The sequence below is a fragment of the Arvicanthis niloticus genome, chromosome 18 (genome assembly GCF_011762505.2).
Source record: "Arvicanthis niloticus isolate mArvNil1 chromosome 18, mArvNil1.pat.X, whole genome shotgun sequence".
Lineage (NCBI taxonomy): Eukaryota > Metazoa > Chordata > Mammalia > Rodentia > Muridae > Arvicanthis > Arvicanthis niloticus.
The window spans coordinates 50,264,805-50,277,652 of NC_047675.1; the positions used below are offsets into that span (position 1 = coordinate 50,264,805).

Consider the following 12,848-nt stretch of genomic DNA (forward strand, 5'->3'; position numbering starts at 1 on the left):
CTCAGTGAACTAATTACAAACCCAGAATAAGGGGACAATGTGCATTTTAATGTTAAAACCCAATTTCGGTTCTCAGATAAAAAGGGGATGCTTTTTGGTTTCAACAACAGTTGTTTGGTCCAAATTTTTTCCAGAATGGCAGTCCTGTGCAGAGTGCCAGCCCCTGGCTCTCACCCCAGTGTCCAAACAAACCCACAGCCCGGGAGGCCAGCTCTGCTGCTCAACATTTATTCTCTGTCAGCACAAGTCTCCAAGGAGACGGCCTCTGCCCTGCCTCAAAGGGACCCAGGCCTCACACCACACTCTGGGGGTTATCCACTCTGCCCAGAAAGTGCAGTGCGCCTGATTCCTGCTCATAGATGGCGAACAGGAAGGGGCTGCTCAGGGTCACGTCCAGTGCCTCAGGTGAGGCAGGCTGCTGGGCAGACTCGGTTGGCTGCTCTTCCTCTCCCGCTTTGAGTTCAAAGAGGATGCTGTTGAGAACCTGCAAAGCAGAGACATCTCTCCTTCAGGAGGGATTACAGGCCAGGGGGACACTGTCCGGCCTGCCAGAAGGAAGTGTGGACACACCTGTCCTCTAAATGGGGGCTGAGCACCAACACCCAGCCCCCACAGAGGCTGCTGCTCAGCATGCCCCATGTCCTCATCTCCACCTGCCATCTTGGTATCTCCCATATTTGGCTAAATGGCACAGTGGGGTCAAGACTTCTACAGTGACTCCCCTACAGTGACTGATTCCCCTCTGTTTCCCAGCATCATTTGCAGTGCCAAGTATCCGGGCACATCTTCTATTTTACATAGTTCTCTATCTACTGCTGAGATGCTTCCCAAAGAAGCTGCAGGTCAGAGCATCGGGGCATTTCCTCTATCCTAACCTACTACAGCTTCATGGAGGATGCAAGGCTGGACTATGCAGGAACAGAGATGGGCCTGGAACTAGAGATGCCAAGAGAGCTAAGGCAAACCGCTGTTCTCCATGTCACTGGGAGCCAGAGAGCCCTGGCGGTGCCTACTGGGCCTGCTCTCTTTTTCTTGCCATGCTGGCCTTGGGCAGCTTCCTCCATGTGGCCATCCACCCTCCCTCCCCTGCGACACAGCCAGGGTGGCACTCACCTCTCCCACTCTGGGGTTATTATCACCAATCTTGCCCAGATTTGCCTCAGCACCCAAAAGTGTGGACAGCTTGGCCTGGGCCAACAGGTCCTGCAGGTTGTAGGATCCTCCAATGTCCAGCTGAGGCAGGGTCAGGCGGATAGCCCTGTGGAGATAACACCTTTAGAGGCCTGGGGAGCTCCCAACCACCGAGAAAAGAGTGCTCCGTCAGCCAGTGTTGTGTAGCTATGTCCTGAGTTGAAACAGTCCCTGCGGGAAGGACGTGCATAAGACACAGCTGGAGAAGGATGCTCTGGAAGCTGGAAGACTCACAGGCTCCTCCCAGCATTGTATAAACAGGAAATGATTGCTGGGGAAAGGAGACTGGTAGGGCTGCCTCCAGGCTGTGCAGGGAGCTCTAGGGATTTTATGGGTGATCGCCATGCTGCCTCGTGAAGATAACTGCAAGGAATGCTCTTGAACAGCCGAATTCTACTAGGAGGGAGTTGATTCTTGGATGTGAAGTATGTGCCCTATCTGGGGTGAATTCATATTTGCTTGTGTCTCCCCAGGAAGGGCCACACAATACAGGACATTGTCACCCTAAGGAATATCTCAGAAACAAACACAACAAAAACCTCCTGAAACAGGAGGACCTGAAACATCTACTGTGGAGAGCTTGCTGATGGTGGACAGCTCTCTGCCCTTTGTTGTCAGCCTGGCTGTATAAGGAGCACCTTCCCTGGAAAAGCCAAAGATGCTTTTGAATAACAATCTACTAGGCAGACAAAGTACCTCATCTCTATCATCCTGGCACTTGAGAAGCAGAGGTGTGAGAATTACCACAAACTCTAGACCCTCTCGAAAGCCAAAATGCTAATAACATAATGGCCCCTGTGCTGGAGTGTCCTATGTCAACCTGACACAAGCTAGAGCCTCAACTAAGAAAATGCCTCTATAAGATAAGGCTGCAGACAAGCCCGCAGGACATTTTCTTAATTAGTGGTTGATGGGAGAGGGCCCAGCCCATTTTGAGCAGTATCACCCTGGGCTGGTTGTCCTGGTTCTATATTAAAGCAAGCTGAGCAAGCCAGGGGGAGCAAGCCAGTAAGCAGCACCCTCCATGGCCTCTGCATCAGCTCTCCTGCCCCCAGGTTCCTGCCCTGTTTGAGTTACTGTCCTGTCTTCCTTCAGTGATGGACTATATGATCTGGAAGTGTAAGCCGAAAAAACTTTTTCCTCCCCAACTTGCTTTTTGGTCATGGTGCTCCGTTGCAGCAATAGTAACACTAAAACAGCCCCAGCTGACTCGTTGCCTCTCTGTGGAGGAATGTAGTATCCATAGCTTCAGCGATAACAAGCCATACCCACAACCGCACTGCTCTTGATGGCAGGATGGGGGGAGGCGGCGGTAACCGGAAATACTATTTACCGTGAACAGGCTGATGCCTGAGTATGCACCAGATGCCATTCATGCAACTCTACTTCCCAAGGGTCCCGCCCACTTCCTACCGAGGAGGCGGGTTCTTTATCCGAGTCGGGAAGTCGTGCTGGAAGACAAGGGCCTCCACCCTGTCCAGATCTGAGATGCAGTGGGGCTGGATCAGCAGCAGGGTGGCACTCTCACCCAGGGACACGCACGTCATGGAGAAGTTGTTCTGGGCGTCACTCCAGTGCTGGAAGTTGCCGGTGCTCGAGAGCATGGGCACAGACACGGAGGTGCTGTTGTCCACCCAGAACTCATGGAGTCCAGCCAGCTGGGAGAAGCCTCTCATCTTCCCTGAAAGCAGCAGAAACCAAAGGAAAGCTCAACAGGGGTAGGATGGGGAGGTGGGGCGGGACTCTTCCACCCTGGCTCCTGCCTCAGCTTCCTCGCTTGTATTCCCGCCATGACACAGGCACAGGCCTGGAAACTTCACTCTCAGCTGCTCTCTGCCACTTTTGCAAATTGCAGCCACTTGAGCTCCCAACAGAGATTCCCCAAGGGCAACAGAAGACACATCCCATAATGGTGTGGGGTCTGAGGTCTCACATCTGACATCTGAGGGACTTGGTCTGCCTCTCCCTGACCAGGCAAGCTCAACCCAGGCCTGTTCTGGTTGGCAAACTCACTTTTTAAAACCTTAGAGATTATGGTCTGGAGAGATGACTCCATAGATAACTACTTGCTCTCTGGGACTGATGACCTGTGTCCAGAGCCCCAGTCCCTTGTAACAGCCAGGCATGGCTGTGCAGGTCCATAATGCCAGCACTAGGGATGAGGAGATAGACAGACCCTTGGAGCTCACTGGCCAGCCTAGCAAAAATGGTGAGCCCCAGGTTTGGTAAGAAACACTGTCTCAATAAATAAATAAATAAATAAATAAATAAATAAATAAATGAGAAAAACAATAAAAGACACCCAGCCTGTTTCTCTATGCACAGGGCATGCATATACATATACCACACACACATTTAAAAAAGAAAAGAATAGATATTTTTAGAGCAGCATTCGATTCCCAGCAACACGGAGCAGCTGGTTTGGCTTCCTGAGTCCTGCTCTTGCTGTCTCACCATGGAGTCCTTTTGAAGCCATCAGTGAGCAGACACAGACATCCCATCTGCTCCCAGAAACCTTGGTTCACATGGTGCCTGCTCTGATTGGACACTCAGCCGGATTAGACAAGCCTGCCATGACCTCGCCCAACCCTGAGGCATCACCAGAGCCTTTTCTCTCTGCCTACCTACAGCAGCCTGCTAGAGACTGGGCCCTGTCTCACAAGCAACGTATTTGATTGCTGCTGCCCAAGCTCCTGGACCAAGACTCCAAAGTCCAGCATACCTTGCCTAGAGACAGATGTGACTCTACAATGACCAGTGACCAATGCATCAGAGCACAGGGCCTTGGGGCAGGGATGAGTGTTCTCTCTCTCTCTCTCTCTCTCTCTCTCTCTCTCTCTCTCTCTCTCTCTCCTGCTGAGGGCAGGAGTGAACTAGGGACAGGATAGGGAGAAAGCACGCTCCAAGCTGAACTACCCCAGCCAGATGCCACAGGCTCAGCCTGCACTGCACTCAGACGCTGTTGGACTCTCCTTATAATTGCCCTACCTAACACTGAATTCAGGCTCGCACACAACCCCCAGTCCTGCCATTTACCATGAAAGGGATGTTTAGAAGTTCAAGACATAGGGCTGAGACTGAGGTGCAGGCCTAGCTCTACAAAGGATGCCTGCTTGGCTCATGTGGCACCTGCTCTGATTGGACACTCAGCCGGTTCTGGTGTATGAAGTCAGGGGTCACCAGTGTGACTCTAGCAAGAAGGGGTTGAGCATGGTTTGGCTCCACCTAGACTCAGACTCTGAGGAAGTACAATGGTCTTGACCTCAGAGCCCTCTATGGTGAGTGACAAAAGCCTTTCCCTAAAGGCCAGGAGAGCGGCTCACACCTGCGATCCCAGCACTCAGAACACTGAGGTAAGAAGTACCCCAGAGACGTCAAGCCAGTCCAAGGCACTCGGTGAGACCCTGCCACATACATGCAGTTCACAGGAGAGAGAAGCTGACAGTCACCTCAGGGACCTCGAGGTTCTGCAGTTTAGGGGGAAAGCACTGAATTTTTATCTCTAGCAAAAAGAAATGAGAAACAGGAGAAGGCTTTGAGAGAGACCGAAGCTCTTTCCCTGTTCTCTCCATGCTCCCTAGACCCCTCCCTGTTCGTCAGCCCTACTCTGGGCTGAGTCAACTTCCCCCCAGTCATATCCCCTAGTCTCACGGACCTGCCAGGGCCATTCAAGCTCTGGGGACATCAAGTACTGGGCAAAGAACACTGGAGAGACCACAAGCCCAAGGCCACGAGGCTTCATTAGATACAAATACTTAACTGTCCCCAAGGCTATTGCTAAGGGAACCTGGAGTTTCTGAGGCAGTCTGCAACCTCATGGGTGTGAGGAAGAGGGTAGGCCTCTAGCAGATGGAGATGAGTGGGAAGTCAGGCAGCAGTGAGGTCAGGACAGCACAGGTGAGCATCCAGGCCTCTGAGCGCTGACACAGTTCATCTTTTTCCTTCTCCCCCCCCCCACACTTCCCCTTCCTCATCTCCTTCTTCTTTTTCTTCCCCCCTCTCTTCCTCTTCCTCCATTTTCCCCTCCTCTTTTCCCTCAACCTCTTTTTCCTCTTTCTCCCCTTCCTTCTCTTTTTCCTCCTCCCATTCTTCCTCCCTTCTTCCTCCCATTCCTCATTTTCCTCCTCCTTCCTGTTCCTCTTCCCTTTCCTTCTCTACCTCTTCCTCCTCCTCTTTCTTCTCTCCTTTCTCCTGAACCATCTTCCCATTCCTCCTCTCCTCCCTCCTCCTCTTCCTCCTCCCCCTTTCTCTTCCCCTCCCTCCTCCCCTCCCTCCTCCCCTCCCTCCTCCATTCCTTCCCTTCACCCTCCTCTGTCTCCTCCCGGCTGGCTCTGCAGTCTGGGTCTGTGAAATCAGGCCTCCTCTATGGACCAACAGTGTCGCCCTTTTGAAGTGCTCCTTTCTCAGTGACAGTCTTCCCAGGTTTTCTCATAAGGATGATGGCTCAGTTCTAGACTCCTATCCAACTTACACAGGTGTAGCCACCCTTCACCAGCCTCAGGGCTGGCCCTTTTCCTCAGCATTCTGGTCTCTCCCTTTCCCAGTCTCAAGACAGGCCAAGGTCTTTCCCCATGTGAATTCATAGACTGCAAAGATATTGTCACAGTGGCCAAGTCCTCCCTGATCCCTCTACCTCTACCCCATGCTGGGATGTCTTCCTGCTGGCCCCCATCGACGCACCCCTCCCCTAGTAACCATCAATTTAAAGATCTGGGACCCTGGCAAATGCTCCCAGGATGGTGTCCCTGGACCATTGCACACCTTTGGGTGGTATATTGCCCTCCCCCCACCCCCCGCCCCGTGCTCACACCTGCAGTACTGTCACAGGCCAAGGTCTGACCTCCTAGGAATAAAACTGTCCTACTCAGCCCACAGGAGAAAGAGCATCCTCCCAGGGTGTGCTCTCTCTGAGCCCCGCCCCTCCACACCCCCACCCTGATCTCCTGAAGCTTTGGGGGATGTTTGCCCTTGGCCTTCTCCAACCTGTTACTACTCACTCCCTTCCACCTCACAGTTAGCACTGTTCCATGCAGTGCTGCCTCAGGCTTCGCCCTTATTGGGGGGTGGGGGGGTCTCCATACTTGCTGATGTTTAATAAGAAACTTGGAGGGTCAGGTTCTCCTGTCCCTGGAAGACCCCTGCCCAGTCTTACAAGTAGTAAGAGGTCATCGGATGGATGAGCAGCTTCCTGGACTGGGACATATGGGCAGCTCCCCGTGTTAGCAAGTAAGCTGGGTGTTCCTGCAGGGGTCAGTCACCCTAGTCTCCGAAGCATGACACAACCCAGAAGGACAGTTGGGTGGGAGGCAGAGGTTGTGCCATCTTGAATCTTGAGCCAGGTTTGCTTTTTTTTTTAGCCTCCAAGGCATCACCAGTAACACCGACGCAGAAACCTGTCATCTCTATCCATCTCACACATGAACCACGGGGATGTCATGGAAACCCAGTGCCCCCTCTGGTACAAGCCAGGGCCAGTGACCCAAGCGTTTGCCTCACCTTGGAAGTGAACGTAGGTGTTGAAAAGTAGGGTGCTATCTGTGCTGACCCCCTCCAGTGGCAAGTTCATCTTCCACCCTGTCACAGCCTGCACGAACCTGTTGATCTTCTCTGCGGCAAGAGCTGGGTCAGTGGATAAGTCCAGAGAACGTGGGAAGAGGGCAGGGGCAAAGGGAGCCAGGCTTTGAACAAATGGCTGCTTTAGGCGCAGGCCTGGGGCAGTGAATAGGCCCACCACGGTGGACTGTAGCAGGGGCATCTGGCTGCTGCTCCCACCCTGGGTGACCAGCAAGCCCTGAACGGCCTGCAGGGCAGTGAGGACCTTGTGTCCATCCATTCGGGAGGTGCAGTCTCCTTCCTTCACAGGGACACCCAGCAGCGCCTGCAGCTGTCTGGCCGTGGGATCCAAGGATCCAAGGTAGAAAGAGACCATGGTGCCAAAGAGTGCTGGTGGAGAGAGAATGGCCACACCCCCTGCCTCTCTCAGCATCTTGTACATGCGGAAGCCCATGAAGTTGGCAATCATTGCAACCTGGGCAGCCCGCTGCCGATCCTCAAACCCCAGCTTCTCAGTGGCCAGCACGAGCTGGTCACGCAGGGTCTTCTCATCCACTGGGGAGGTCTTGGCCTGAATGGGCACAGGCTCAAAGGTCGGCTCTGGGAGTGTGTCCACATTGGGGTTCTCCAGCTGGGCACAGGTGCTCTTGCTGTAGTAGAGGAGATAGAAGGGGTGGATGTATACGCGGTCCCCAGCAGTCAGGCTGAACCAGGTCAGGATGCAGAAGATGGTGGCCTTCAGGCCTGCCCCCGTGGGAGTCATCGCTGATCTGTGTGCTTGCTTCTGCGTGCCCTGGAATAACATTTTGTGAGAGTGACAAGCGGTTATTTGGAGCCCTGAAGCCAACCAAACCTTTAGCTACCCTGGTATTCCCAGTGGCTGTGTGTAATTTGCATTCTATGGCTAAACTGCCATGTGCAGTTCTCGCTCTCCGAGCTACTGGCTTTGGAAGTTGGGATGACTTTTCCTCATCCCCATTCCAGGGTGTGCAAGCATGTTTGTCCAGTTGTCTCCACTGGGTAGTGTCTTGAGAGACTGATCAGATGTTTGCCATGTGTCTGGTGCTTCTATCCATCCCTTGCTATCTGTTTCTGCTTTTGTTTGATATGTACTTAAGAACTCACTCGAAGCCAAAAGCAAGGCTGCCATAGATGGCCCAGGAGAAGGCACCTACAGCTTGGGTCAGTCAGGAGAAGGAGTGCAGTCAGAGATCCCTGGGAACCCAGCATGATCCATGTGGAAAGCATACTGCCATCCACTGAGTTGTTCCCACACTCCAGAGCCCTGGAGTGTGACTGTTTGGGGACAGAATCCAGGGCCTCGAGTTGCTAGGTAGGTGCTGTACGGTTATTGACAAGGTTTCGTGCAGCTCTGGCTGGTCTTGAACTCACTAAGTACAGATTAGGATGACTTGGAAGTTCTGATCCTCCTGCCTCCACCTCCCGCATTACAGGTGCACCCCACCACTTGTAGTTTATAAGGAGGCTGGGAATCAATGCAGGCTCTCGCGCATGCTCGGAAAGCATTCTACCAACGAGCTATGTCTCTAAGGTTCAATAAGTTGCCCTGGCTAACCTTGAATTCATCCTGTATTCTAGGCAGCTTTGAGCTGTGACCCTCCTGCTTCAGCCGCCTGCGTAGCTGGGATTACAGGCCTGCTCCACCACAGTCATCAGATTGTGACTGTATTTGGAGACAGGGCCTTTGAAGACAAGGTAAAAGGAGCACCTCGCCAGTGGGCTCGGTTGCAAATTAACTGGCATTCTTATACACAGAGGGCAGCAAGGGACAGGGCTACAGATCAGTTGGTGAAGTGTTTCTATTGCAAGCTTGAGGACCTGACCTGGCTCCCCAGAACCCATGTAAAAATACTAGGTGTAGTAGCATATGCATGTAACCTCAGCGCTCAGGCACTGGAGACAGGTAGATTCCTGGGGTTTGACTCCCTAGGATTCTCTGGCAAATTAGTGTAGCCTAATAGGTGAGCTCTAAGTCAATCAGAGACCCTGTCTCACAGGAGATGAACACCATTTGGACATGACATGAAAGGTTGCCATCCAGTCTCTATACACATGTGGACACACTTGTACATGCAAACACATGTGTACACACGTGTACACACACACACACACACGAGGATATCAGGATACAGGAACAGGGAAATCTATTAGACTCACAAGGAGAGGAGGGGATCCACAAGCCAAAGGCAGAGAGGGGCCTCAGGAGAACTTGGCTCTGACCAGGCCTTGCTTTGGGTTTCTGGAGGCCCTCTTGTTATCATACTAGGCTGTGGCACAGTCTTGGTAGAGCCAGGCATGCAAGTGACAAAGGCTATGAGTTCATCCCTGGAGAAGGACATGTGGACTGCCCACTGGTCTTTGTGAAGCCCTTGTGTTCACGTGGGTGTGCCCTGAGATTGATTTTAGTGGCCATGAGATCCTAGCCTGCAGCCAGAGTTGGGAGGCAAAAGTCTCGCCTGAGCCTGGGTTCTTCATGCCTGTTCTGTGCTCCAGGCAGGCTGGATCCCACACAGCGGCTACAGAAGACTCCATAATTAGCCTGTCTGCCCAGCCTGCTCACCCTAAGTTGGCTTCAGTGGTCTGTGGTGGGCCAGGAGTTGATTTGTCAACTTCCCAGATGGCTATGAGGCACAGGAAGGGCTTGGGACTCTGGCCAGTCATGGGGTGGCCCGTTGAGCTGGATAGCCTTTTCCCTTGAACCTCAGCCCTGCTTCCAGCCTTGGCTACCACACACAGTACATAGAGTTAGCCTGGGATCTCAGAGGAAGGTTCCTAAGCTGACTCTGCAAAACCTACCCCTTACTCCCCCAATCCTGACATGGGGAGGTGAGTCTTATCCATCCTTCAGTTCTGACCAAGTGGACCACGTGCACTTGCTTCTATAGAAGGAACCAGCCTGACACAGGGCTTCCTGCCCCTTACCTCACCATGGCCACCACTGCTGGGCGTTGGCACCTCAGCCCTGGCTGGAGGTCACCTTGACCCTACCTCTCTGCTGCTTTACCTTCACATGTACAACTTCCACCTTCTGTTGTGCTCAACAAACCACCCGAGAGGTCCCTAAGTGAAAATCTTAACACCCAGCATTGTTCTGTTGAAGGTGCTATGGACATTTAGGGTGTATGTCCTAGTGGGGGCCCCAAGGCCACGGGGAGGGGGTATGCCATTAAGAGGAGTGGCAGGACCTGTGTCTTTCCTTCTTCATTGGTTTTGGTTCTTAGCTGCATGGGAAGCAGCTTGTTTGGCCAAATGCCATCACCGTCACCAGCTGACACCCCAGCAGGTCCCAAGCAACAAGTCTGCCTGAATTTGACCTGTAACTCCAGCACCATGAGCCAAGACAAACCTTTCTCTTTATAAGTTAATGATCTCAGAATGTCACTATGGTGTTGCAAAGCTCCGAGGTCACCCTGGCCTCCCACACCCGGGGCGTGGCGCTTGCCTGGGCTGCACAGAGAATATCCTCCACAGACAGGCAAGGTACTCTTTGCTCTGTTCTGGTCATTCCACTGGTCACCTCGGGCTTCTGACTGTCCAGTACTTCTTCCTCCTGGCTCCACCCACCATTCTCAAAGAAAGTTTTGTGGTTTGGAAAAGCAGAGTAGAACACTCTGCCTGTTACCCACTGGCCCTTCCTAGGCAGAGGGGTGACTGCGTGCTGCCCACTTGTGCGTTATAAACCAAGGCACAGTAGGGTCAGGACCTGCCCTGGGTGCCCCTGCAGCAGGGTGAGCCATGGGGGTGGATATAACACTTCCCACATTGCCGTTCCTGTGAATGGCCTCTATCCCGGGGGCTGTGCCATGGCTGCTGTCCCAGGAAGCACATCACCACTGTCCTCAGGCACAAGTGACTGTTTGCTCTCAGCTGTAAGCTTCTGCCTGTCAAGTTCACTCAAAGTGAGATTGCAGCAGGAGAACAGAGGAGATCTCTCTCCCTTCTATCCTCTCCCAACCAGCCGCTTCTTTGTGTCCCTGTCTTGTGGTCCCTCAGGGCTATGTTGCCTGTCTTGTCATTATCAGGATGCATTTCCAGGGCTGTCTACCACCACCAGCTCATCTTTACCACTCAGAATCTACCCCAGGCTCCCCACACCCCTCCCTCACCTCTTCTGTACCTAGCAGCCACCGAAAGCACCTTGTACCCTGTAGTGGTGTATTTACTATGTGTCCTACTGGTCTGCCTCCCACAGGAACCTGAGTACTACAGGTTAGCCCACCTTCCTAAGGTCATCCTGGGACAGCCATGGATAGAGTCATCAGTGTCATTTGTAGAGGAACAGACAAGTCTTGTGACCTGCACCAGGTCACACAGCCGGGACGCAGACCTGACGCTTAATTTCACGAGTGGCATCTAGACACAACACACATTGCCTCTTGAAAGAAACAAGGAACAGAGGAGCCTGGGGCGGGTTCTGCACGGAAGAGCACTTTGTTGCACAAATATGAAAATCTGGGTTCATGTCCCCTGACCCCTTGTGAAAAACCAGTCACAACCGCATACTCCCCCAACTCTAGAGACGTGGAAGGAGGAGACAGGATGATCTCCAGAGCTTCCTGGCTGCCAACCTAACCCCAGCTTCAGTAAGTCCCTGTCTCAAGGGACTAAGGAGGACAGTAGCTGGCAGGACACCTGGCGTCCTCCTCTGGTCTCTATCTGTGTTCATGGCTCCTGTGTCTCCATGCTCCTGTCTCACACTTTACATATACACATACATACATGCATACACACACACATACATACACACGCACATACATACACACACATCATACACACACATGCCACATTCACATGAATACACACATACCTTGGTCTGGGCATGGTGACATAATCAAGAGGCAGAGGGAGACAGAATTTTGTGAGTTTTAGGACAACCAGAGCTACACAGTGAGACCCTGTCTAAAAATGAGGCCAGCACGCTCTACAGAGTGAGTTCTAGGACAGCAAAGGCTACAACAGAGAAACCATGTCTCAAAAAACAAAAGTAAATAAATAAATAATATGCACACACACGACACAGCACACCACACACACACACACACACACACACACACACACACACCACGTTAAAAATAAAGAAGGAGCTCTCTTTTTGCTTAGCCTGACACATATCAAAGTACTTCCATGTTACTGGGAGCTCCAAACTTAGCCCCAACCCTAGAGAATCTTAGAACCATGAGGAAACCTGTTTACAGAGGGGTAAGTTGAGGCTGTACAGGACATGGTGAGAAGCCGCAAGACACAGACCCCAGCGTTGAGCCTGGACAGAGATGCTACCTGAGATGACCACAGGACTTGTCCCTTCTTGCTGCTTGCAGTCTGAACAATGAAGCCTTGTTCTCTTTTCAAGCTGGAAGAGGTCCAGTGGACTTGGCCACCCTAGTGCTGATCCTGTGAAAGTCCCCCTGCCTTTGAGGACCCATCTGGGCTCACAGGAAGCAGAAGGCCTGGCTCTCCCCTAACAGAAGACAAGCAATTCCCAGTAAGCCCAGAGTTGTGACCGGCAGGGGACAGCTTACCTGGACATCTAGCCTTTCAGGAGAGAAGCAGTCAGTGCTCACATCTCATGAAGCACCTGCTACCACAGACTTCTGGCTCCTCACTCAGAACAAATGCCATCCAACCCTTTCCAGTGTCTCTGCCCAGCCCTGCCTCCTCGGCCATACACAGCTCAGCTCCTGCCCAGCCAGATCCCATGAAGGACCAGAAAGGAACCAAGAGGGCTCTGCTTACCGTCAACTCCAGCCTAGACAAACACAGCTATCCCCTAGTGACCCAAACAGGCTTATTTATACTTGAGGGGTGGAGATGGATCTATTCCCAGGCTACTCTGTACAGAGGCTTGGGGAGGACCCAGGTCGGGGGACCATGGGAATCCAGGCTTGGCCAAGATGGAGCAAGGCCAGGGCGATGTTCCTCTGGGCCCCTTCCAGGAAGCCCTAGTGGCAGATGAGCTCCGTGCAAAAATGGGCTGGCATTGAGTTACACATTTACCCCAGTTCCCTGGAGCTGGGACTACAGTCACAGGACTGGCTGGGTTGTGACAACCTGAAGCCAGCTGTACTGGCCTTGAGACGTAAGCC

At 52.7% G+C, this 12,848-nt stretch overlaps 1 protein-coding gene across 3 annotated transcripts; it reads right to left on the reverse strand.

The window, feature by feature from the left end:
- Window positions 1–27: 27 nt before the first annotated feature.
- Window positions 28–12,638, reverse strand: Agt (angiotensinogen). Of its 3 annotated transcripts, XM_034522196.2 has the most exons (6): window positions 12,499–12,528; window positions 12,043–12,223; window positions 6,688–7,537; window positions 2,605–2,872; window positions 1,114–1,258; window positions 28–484 (listed from the first exon to the last, which is right to left on the reverse strand). In XM_034522196.2, the coding sequence occupies exons 3-6, from the start codon at window positions 7,505–7,507 to the stop codon at window positions 293–295; spliced, it is 1,425 nt and encodes a 474-aa protein (XP_034378087.1). In that variant the 5' UTR covers window positions 7,508–7,537; window positions 12,043–12,223; window positions 12,499–12,528; the 3' UTR covers window positions 28–292. The 3 variants fall into 3 exon arrangements, with proteins under 3 accessions (XP_034378087.1, XP_034378084.1, XP_034378086.1); XM_034522193.2 differs by lacking the exon at window positions 12,043–12,223 and having other exon boundaries at window positions 12,499–12,638; XM_034522195.2 differs by lacking the exon at window positions 12,043–12,223 and having other exon boundaries at window positions 12,285–12,599.
- Between the last annotated feature and the right edge of the window lie 210 nt (window positions 12,639–12,848).

Excerpts from the sequence above, each read along its gene's own strand:
- Agt (XM_034522193.2), bottom strand. The coding sequence starts at position 7,507 with ATGACTCCCACGGGGGCAGGCCTGAAGGCCACCATCTTCTGCATCCTG. Across the intron at positions 1,259-2,604 it reads ATAAAGAACCCGCCTCCTCG|GGCTATCCGCCTGACCCTGC; the intron begins GTAGGAAGTGGG and ends TTATCTCCACAG. Across the intron at positions 485-1,113 it reads ATAACCCCAGAGTGGGAGAG|GTTCTCAACAGCATCCTCTT; the intron begins GTGAGTGCCACC and ends TCTGCTTTGCAG.